Below are 9,676 nucleotides of genomic sequence, written 5' to 3'. Positions count from 1 at the left end.
TCTTATTTGCTTTGTGTGTTTTAACTTGTATTATGCCACTAACATTTTATTTATTTTGGTTTTCTTAGTTAGGATGAACCTTGGTAGAATTAGTGGATTAGTATAAGGGGTAGTTAGTTTAGAAGAGGAACAAATAATTAATTCCATAAGTTATATTTTCTTCCTTTTACATATTAGAGTTACTTATAATGCCTTAATATTTATTTTCAAAATAATTGATCTTTAAATAGTATACTTTGAATTAAAGGAGTTATATCCTAACACCTTCCCTTTAGACTAATTGAACCCTTACCCAGATCTTTTTGGTTTCGTAGACTTTAAAAACAAATCAACTTTAGAAATAACTTTAGGTGCCCTAATTCACCATAAATAATTAGGTGGCGACTCTTAATCTTAATTAACCCCGGAATTACCCGGATGTTGTAAACTATTTTGACCCTGGTTAAAATAGGGTATGACATCTCCTACATCATATGATTTTTTGGATGATGATAATTCCCCATTGAGAATCCAATTGTTGCATGACCAGGCCACTGCTTCCCCAATGCATCCCCCTCCCTCTCGTGCAACCCACCACCCGATCTCCCCGTCTCCTCTCCTTCATCGTTGTTCGCCCACAGTCCACCTCCACCGCACCCACGGCGGTCCCCGTGCCCGCCACTTCCCTCTCCCGCCGCCCCCCCGCCCGCCGGCCCCCCCCCGCCCGGCCCCTCACCCGTTCATCGCATAACTACACGAAGTCAACATGAGATTTTTAAGCCGAACTCAAAGTACCATAATCAAGCCTTAAGTGTCACCACCAATTCCATCTCCCCCATTCCTCGGAATCCCGTTGGTGCCCTTAATGACCCGAATTGGAAAAATGATATGCAAGATGAATATAATGCTTTTATTGATAGTAAGACTTGGGAGTTGGTCCCTCGTCCTCCAAATGCTAATATTATTCGGTCTTTATGGATTTTTCGGCATAAAAAGAAATCTGATGGTTCTTTTGAGAGGCATAAAGCCCGTCTTGTAGGTGATGGCAGGTCTCAACGGGAAGGTGTTGATTGTGACGAGACGTTCGATCCGTGGTCAATGCCAAACTATCCGTGTGGTTCTTACTATTGCTTTATCTCGCTCTTGGCCCATTCACCAGCTTGATGTAAAGAATGCTTTCTTACATGGCAATTTGAATGAGACCGTCTATATGTATCAACCTTTGGGATTCCGGGATCCAGCTCGTCTACGATCATGTTTGTCTCTTGCGTAAGTCTCTTTATGGTTTGAAGCAGGCACCACGGGCTTGGTATCAGCGTTTTGCTGAATATGTGGCAACCATTGGTTTCTCGCATAGTATATCTGACAACTCTCTCTTCACATTTTGTCGTGGGAAAGATATTGCTTACATTTTGTTATATGTGGATGATATTATTCTAACTGCATCTTCAGACTCTCTCAGACTCGGTATCATGTCCAAGTTAGCTACGGAATTTGCAATGAAAGACTTGGGTCCGTTGAGCTATTTTTGGGGATTCTTTGTCTCACGGGACAACAATAGTCTCTTTATGTCTCAGAGTTCTTATGCAGAGGATGTTCGATGTGGTGGCATGTCACGGTTGTAAGCCCCCCGCCCCACCCGGGACCTGTCACAGCAAACTCGGGCGCTTTGTTTAGCGCCCGTGCATGAGGATCCTACGAAGTATCGTCGTCTGGTAGGTGCTTTGTGTAACACCCCGTACCATTAACTCGGACCTTGAGCATGATCCTAGACCAAAAGAAACCAAAAGAAAACATGAGCCTAGACTAAGGCATCACCTGCGAATCGCACGTGCACGCGAGTCGCAGCGGTGTCGCATCCGCCGGCGCAGAGGTGCCAAGGAAGATGGTAATCAGGCACCACATGCGACACCATGTGCGATTCGCATGTTACACATGCGAGTCGCATATGTCATCGTATCCGGTGACAAGAGGTACCAAAGAAAGACGCGAAGGTACGCAGCACACTATGACGGTTCGGCGCAACATGCGACTCGCATGTTGCACATGCAACACCATGTGCGACCGCACATGGTGCACGGGTATTTGTGTCTAAAAGTTTTCCTCTTTTTTGGACATCCTATAAATAGGTTTTCTAGGGTCCGGGACTCATTATTCAGCTTAAATCATTGGTATTCCTTGTGGAGCACATCGAGTGTTGATTAAACATCTCCTAGGGATTTCTTACTTTTGGTATCTCCTCCACCCAACATTGTTGGTAAACCCTAACTAAACCCGTTCAAGATTCAAGAATCAAGAATTTAGGGAAAACACTTTCAAAAAACTCAGGTCTCTAACTCAAGTGTTGAAACAATTAAGGTATGTAGAACTTCCATCCACGTTATGGGAATCTCTACGTTCTTCCCATGCTTCGTTTCTTGATATTCATGAAATTCAAACCCTAGGGCATTAAACCCAATATATTGGTAGCCCGTAATTATGTATTTATGTATATGAATTTTGTATCCATATTCGTTATTGTATTCCTAATCTTCCATTACGGTTATTAGGAACCCCGGCTAATCCATGAATCATGAATTATTCCTCATGTGTTCTTATCATGTTTTATGATTTTATGTAGCAAGTTACAAGCATGTTTTCAAGTCAAATTATATATCTATATATTTATGAACTATTGTTTCTACTCACGAATCAAGAACATGTTTGCAAGATTATGACAAGTTATCTCATGAAACCATATTACAAGTTATTTCGTGAAATCATGATTACAATTTACAAGTTATTTCCGCGAAACTCATGGGCTTCTTAGCCAACTATATCATGTTCATGTTTTTGGGATTGCTTAGTTAACCGAGAAGGCTCGGATAGCTTTGAAACTACGTTGCCACCGTAGGATAAGGGTTGTCGGCAGTAGGCAACACCTTCATTATGCAGTTTGGATCCTTACATGCTATTATTACTTAAATCTCATATCCCCTGGCAAGGTGTGAGTGTTCTCCTGGTAGGACGCAAGTACCAGATCATGTTGTCGGTTACACTATAGCATTCCCCACGTTACAAGAAGTTTTATATACATGTATTTTCATTGAATGACTGTTTTCAGACTTTACTCACGTTTCATGCTCATGTTCAAGTTACATGCGTTTTCGATTCATGTCCTATACCTACGTTGTGCCATGTTCTTCGTTTCGGCGAGTTTTACATACTAGTACTATTCACCATGTACTAACGTCCCTTTTGCTCGGGGCACACTTCACGGTGCGGATACCGATTTTCGAGCATACGCACAAAGAGGGATCACCTCGGTATCGGCTTATTGGTGAGCCCACGCTCCTCTCGGGGTTCCACATGGAGTCTATATATTTATTATGCGATTTATGGTAGTCCAGGGCCATGTATCACAGTAGTTAGTATTCAGACATGCTTTAGAGGTTTCATAGACAGGCATTAGTTCACAGAGTCAGTTATGCTTTCATGTTTGCAGACTATTACGTTTTCATGAATTTTCACGCTATGAGATAATTTCAAGACTTATTCCGCAAATTATATTTTCATGATTCATTTAAATTGCATCATATAGATATATTGTTTTGATGCCCATGTTGACAAGCAAGCCATGAGGTTCGCTCGGACACATACAAGCAAGGCCCGAGTGCCGTGTTACGCCCAGGCCATGGTTCGGGGCGTGACACTTTGCAATACTTGACATTCACTCGGCCTGACATATCATACGCCGTCCAACAAGTTTGCTTGTTTATGCATGGCCCCAAAGTCCAGCTTATGGAAGCATTAAAACGCATTTTGCGTTACATTCGAGGTACGATTGACTTTGGCACACATTTATACAAATCCTCTCTACAGTCACTACTATCATATACAGATGCTGATTGGGAAGGATGTCCAGACACTCGACATTCCACATCGGGTTATTGTGTCTATCTTGGGGATAACTTGATTTCTTGGTCTTCCAAGCGCCAACCTACTCTATCTAAGTCAAGTGCTGAAGCAGAATACAGAGGGGTTGCTAATGTTGTCTCGAGTCTTGTTGGATTCGTAATCTGTTGCTTGAACTCAATTGTCCTATTCGTCAAGCAACTTTGGTCTATTGTGATAATGTGAGTGCCATTTACTTGTCCAGGAATCCGACAACATCAACGTACCAAGCATATCGAAATGGACATTCACTTTGTTCGTGAAAAGGTTAGACGTGGCGAAGTTCGTGTCCTACATGTTCCGTCCCGTTATCAGATTGCTGACATCTTCACCAAAGGTCTTCCGCACGTACTATTTGATGATTTTCGCGACAGTCTAACCGTTCGTAAACCTCCCGCTTCGACTGCGGGGGTGTGTTAGATTATGTAATTATTTAGTAAAATATATTTTGTAATCTTCTATTTTAGGTTAGCATATGTTAGAAATATTTAGTCAAATTAGTTCCTAATTTGTAGCCTACAATTATGTTGTAAATCATGTATATCAACCCATTCAAGGGAACAGATTATTCAAGGAAAACATTCTCTTACAAATTCATCCTCCGGAATGACTAGTAACACCACTTAAAGACGGATAGCCAATACTAATCCTTACAATTTACAATTTGAATAGAAGAAATTGATCCTACAAAGATCTCATGTGTTTTATATTACCGATCTCCTACACGTTAACATAAAGATTTTATTCTCACTTACAAATTACAAGAGAATCGGAGTCAGCTCTCTACACCTGTTCTGATACAGAGAGGGCTTCGGGAACCAGAATTTGAGTCTTTGAGATGCATATAACTTTTTTTGGAATGACATATTCAAAACCATGTTCATTGGAGAAAGTTGATATCTCGGAAAGGACAATCAACATCTAAGGCCAAGTTCCAATTTTGGAAACAAAAGAAGGATTTTGAACATTAAACATCTTAAATCTTGCTATATAAGCATGAAAAATGTAAGTGATGTATGGCATTTTTTTTTTTTAATTGTAAGACTGAAAATCTCAATGTAAATTCCTGCTTTGATTTCGAGAGTTGGATGATATAAGAACTACCCTCTGTCCAATTGAATAATCAAAGAGAGGAGGGGTTATTCATATTTCATGCAATAGTCAGAGCGAATTGGAAGTCTCAGTGTGAGTTCCAAAGATCACAAAGATTTGATTCCAATCGAGCTCTGATATAACAGACAACTATTTTTACTAAGTTGGAATAAATTAAAGGTGGCAAAAAGAGTTCACAATTAATGCTTGAGAAAAACAAATATCTTCCAGCAGCTAGATCACCAGGGAACTTTAAGCAAGGTGAATCCCTTCACCTAAGCAGTTCTCCTTGTCCTTTTACCATACACCAAAGATTAACATCCAAAATGCTCTTATAAGTCTAGCACAAGTCATCAGGCAAAAATTATGTCCAATCTGCAGTTCTAATACTAATGAAAAGGCAAAAGTAATCATCACATTCAAAATTTTATACACTTACCAACACGTGTTTCTTATGGCTAGCGTGACATGTCTAGCAGTCATCAAACGATCATAAGATCGGCCAACAAATATGCTAAACTTACAGCAGAGAGCAAAACATTTCCGTTTACAGTGTTGCTATTTATTTCTGTAAATGATAATAGTTCAAGGTTTAGGACTTTCAGGAGTTATATCTCTGAATACTTGCAATCGGTTCCTTCGCATCAGTGTGACTGGAGTTTGATTAGCAATGTCTCCTATAGGTGGTAAGGGGTTCAAGCTTCCAAACTTAAGATCTTTCAGCTGAAATTTAGATGAACAATTTTCTTTTCTGTCATTCTGATCAAAGCACAAGGAACGCCTCACTTCTCGTCCAGGCTGCGTATGATATCCTTCACTCAGACACAATGATTCAATCTTCTGGCCAAGATTAATAATATTGGAATCGACATTCTCATTGGCATCAGAATATTTGCATGGAGTTTCATGGAATTGGAAACCTAGTTCGTCCTCTTCCACCATATCAGCCCAGCTCCTCTTGCTTCTGCATGCAGCCAAGTCTAACGGTTTCACGTTTGTGCTCTCCAAGTATTCAGTGGTATCCGTTAATGTCACCACATCTTCAGGAAATTTTCTTGCACTTGTATTATCAGCCGATGATTCTGTGGGAGACTTAGACGACTCTAGAGAAATTTTATCTGATGCATCATTCCCCGAAGAATTCTTTTTCCATTTGTTGTAGTAAAGTGGCTGCAAATCACATTCACTTTTCATGTTACCATTTTTCCATGACCTAGAGAACGCTTGTCCACGTACAAGAGACGCTCTTATGCTCATCTCATTAGCAGAAACGAGCTTGTTGAAATTATGGTTCTCAACATTCTCGTTATTTGTTGTTTGCTCAAATAACAATCTTCGACTACAGGCATTAACAGTGTCCTTAGTGAACCCATTGCTTTCATTGACTGAACATGAAAATCTTCTTGGTTGTGTAAAAAAGTTCTTTGGAGGTCTAGAAGCATCCTCCGGTTCCTTAGAGTTCAGAGTGCCATGAGACTCTAATTCAGCTAGCATTTGAGTGGCACGCTCGAAGGATTTAGTGCATGAGTCATCCATCTGCCTTCTATCTGAAGCTTTTATGCTTTGAATCAGAAACCTAGCTTCTGTAATCTTGTTCATATGCATCAAACAGATCGCCAGATTGCTTTGCTTGTTCTTATCCGGTTCGAGAGAGAGTGCTTTTCTGCATTAAAACAATTTCCTTATAAATGAGCAATTTTTCTCCATATAAAACCACATCTCCAAGTGCTAAATTTTGTCTGTTTAGTTTGTATTATTACCTATAGTACTCTTCTGCCAAATTATAGTTCTTCAGTTGCATGTGTGACCATGCCAAGTTCCCCAACAATCTGCACTTATTTTGAAAATTACAGGAATTTGTTTATGTTAGACAAGAAAGAGATAAAGCTGAAGTTGAAGATAAATTAATGCTGGTACAACCTTGAGTACTCCTTTTCAATTGTGATCTGAACCTTTTTTCCTTGAGATCTAGCAATCTTAGTCTTCTTCCCACCAAATGCTATGCCTTCTTCTACGTTCTTCAGTTTCAGTTCAAGTACTTCAATCTCTTCTTCGATCCTACCAGATCTCTGCAGAAAAGACATATGTAAGCACAAAGTGGTCACGAGATAAAGAAACAAAAGCACTCTAGGATCCAGACAATCATTAGAGCAGCATCCTCATATTATAGAAAAACAAATATAAGCAAAATGGTCACGACTAAAGAAACAAGAATACTCTAGTCTTCGCACAATCATTCGAACAGCATCCTCATATTTTAGAACACAGAGGTTGCTAGATTTCATAACGACTCCATTTATAGAGATCTTTTATGATTAGTAGATGGAAGGAGCAAGACCTAGCAAGAGTTTGGAACCGCTATAAGTGGTTTAAATTCAGTGTTTCTTTCGCATTATCTGTTCATATTTCTAAGACACAACTGTTCCTATTGATACAGTATCCCTCCCTTCGCTTCTTCATTTTCTTCGTTCATTTATTTAGTTCCACAAATATTGACTCTCGATAAGTGTATAAAGAGATGCCATTACATCTATTCCTATAAATGAGTTTTTGCAGTGACATCTAATTGGCTTTTGTATAAATCAGGAAAATGTGCTGGTCGAAATTGGACGGTAGTAGGCCTTAAACAGGAGGACACATATAACTACTACTCTTTACAATAACAGCAACAATTATGTGAACCAATATGTACTACAAAATGGCGCAGGCAGAGATAACCAGGATATACATGCCATAATAAACAACATTCAAGTATAAAACAATGTAAACTTCAATACAGAACTATTATTTCCATTCAGTCACATTCCAATATAAGATAAAGGTATCTATCAGATTTAAGATGATAAACTTTTACCTTGTAGAGTTCAATCAAGATGTTGTCAATCGATTCCTGTGACTCAAAGGGACAAAGATGTCGAAATGACTTTATTGCTTCGATTGCCTCGTCTGAACGATCCAACTGTTTCATCACCACTGCCATGTCTTTCAGGGCACTATCAACTCGGTCACCGGAATTAATTGCTGCCCAGAACAGAGAAATTGCCTTGCTTGGATCCTTGTCAATTAACTGCCATTTATGATTAGTAACAACTTATTGATAAAAAAACAGAAATGAACACATTTCTTATCAAGAAAATGCAACTACCCCGAGTTTAACCTATGTTATACTTAAGCACCTAATCCAATTGAGTGCATTCCACAGTAAATAAATTCAAATACAAGTTTGCTAATAAAACCCCACAAGGGTATTATGTCAAAAACAGTGGATATTATCAGGAAGAAAGGCAAAAAATTGAAAATTTCAGTTGGCTCACTATTACTCTATACATAATTACATATAGCATAACCCCGATAAATTGCCCATTAAATCTTCATTAATATGATTTAATACTCTTCACATAATATGATATCATGATCCAATCAAGGACATTCCAGAGTAAATAAGTTCAAAAACAAATTTGCTAATAAAACCCCATAAGGATATTATGTGAAATACAGTGGCTATATAGGAAAAAAAGGCAATAATTGAAACATTCAGTTGGCTCTGAACAATCATTAGCCTATACATATTGTATAACTCAGATAAATTGCCCGTAAAATCTTCATTAATATGATTCAATAATCTTCCATAATAAAATTTTATAATCACAACCAATATTAGTATCATTCAATCAACAAATTACTAATGTAAGACCCCAAGATGAAATTAAGACTCACAGCAAGAAATTATCATCTAGTAAGTTAAAAGAAAAGAAGAGTCAACAGAATTGAAAATTTCAGTTAGCTCTTGACAACTGTTGCCTATACATATAGTATAACTCAGATAGAATGCCCATAAAATCTTCATTAATATGGTTCAATACTCTTCCACAATGTCAGTATGATATCACAACTAATAGTATTATCTTATCAACAAATTACTAATGTAAAGCAAGAAATAAATTAAGACTCATTACATTAAAAGCCAATGCAGCAATAAAAAAGAAAGTAGAAGAGACACTGACCTGAACATGTTTGGCCCTAACATAAGGAGAATCACCAGAAGGAACTTTATGAATGACATGAAAAAGATCAGCTTTAGCACTCTGTGCATAACTTGGCCACCTCTCCGATGCCGGTGATCTCCATTTAGGCGGTGGGGTCAAGAATCCCCTCGCCGGAGACCCACAAAACCCCTTATCGTTATTCTTCCACATTCTTAAGATAACCCCACAAGACCCTTTATCTCAAATTGCAAGAAAATGCAATAGTATGGATGACTTTCACAATGTGTTGTGAGTTCTTGGAAGATGAAATGTGAGAGACTTTCTTTTTAGTAAAACAGATGGAATGATCAATTCTTTATCTACTGAAAATTGATACTTTGATCACCAAGAAAGTGGTATTAATATTGCGAAAGAAAGATAAAGAAAAGATACTTTGATCACCAAGAAAGCGGTCAATTGAGAACAAACTAGCCGTTAAATATAAGGTATCCGTTGACATAACAGGAGACGCTTGCAAATGCAATTGAGTTAGCATGTGTAAGTCACGTGTACATCCAAATTAAGCAAGGTGGTAGAAATTAGGAGGAAATTTGAGGGCTCATTTTCATAGAAAAAACAATAAAAAGAAAAACTAGGCATAAGTAAATAAATCAATTAAGCGGAAGAGATCAAATAACGTAAGTCTT

The 9,676-nt window shown here is 38.4% G+C and overlaps 1 protein-coding gene across 1 annotated transcript; it reads right to left on the bottom strand.

The window, feature by feature from the left end:
• Positions 1-5,403: 5,403 nt before the first annotated feature.
• LOC132052822 (protein POLLENLESS 3-like) lies at positions 5,404-9,424 on the bottom strand. The gene is made up of 5 exons (XM_059444510.1): positions 9,009-9,424; positions 7,859-8,071; positions 6,925-7,073; positions 6,765-6,833; positions 5,404-6,667 (listed from the first exon to the last, which is right to left on the bottom strand). Exons 1-5 carry the CDS (start codon positions 9,198-9,200, stop codon positions 5,590-5,592), a joined length of 1,701 nt encoding a protein of 566 aa, XP_059300493.1. The 5' UTR covers positions 9,201-9,424; the 3' UTR covers positions 5,404-5,589.
• Between the last annotated feature and the right edge of the window lie 252 nt (positions 9,425-9,676).

This window comes from Lycium ferocissimum, chromosome 4 (genome assembly GCF_029784015.1).
Source record: "Lycium ferocissimum isolate CSIRO_LF1 chromosome 4, AGI_CSIRO_Lferr_CH_V1, whole genome shotgun sequence".
Taxonomy (NCBI): domain Eukaryota; kingdom Viridiplantae; phylum Streptophyta; class Magnoliopsida; order Solanales; family Solanaceae; genus Lycium; species Lycium ferocissimum.
This window is presented reverse-complemented; position numbering and strand designations above follow the sequence as displayed.

Bases quoted from the DNA above. Each gene is read 5' to 3' on its own strand.
- LOC132052822 (XM_059444510.1), bottom strand. From the start codon at position 9,200: ATGTGGAAGAATAACGATAAGGGGTTTTGTGGGTCTCCGGCGAGGGGA. The intron at 8,072-9,008 runs GTCAGTGTCTCT...CATAAATGGCAG, and splicing joins TTAGGGCCAAACATGTTCAG to TTAATTGACAAGGATCCAAG. The intron at 6,668-6,764 runs GTAATAATACAA...GTTTTAATGCAG, and splicing joins TTGGCAGAAGAGTACTATAG to AAAAGCACTCTCTCTCGAAC.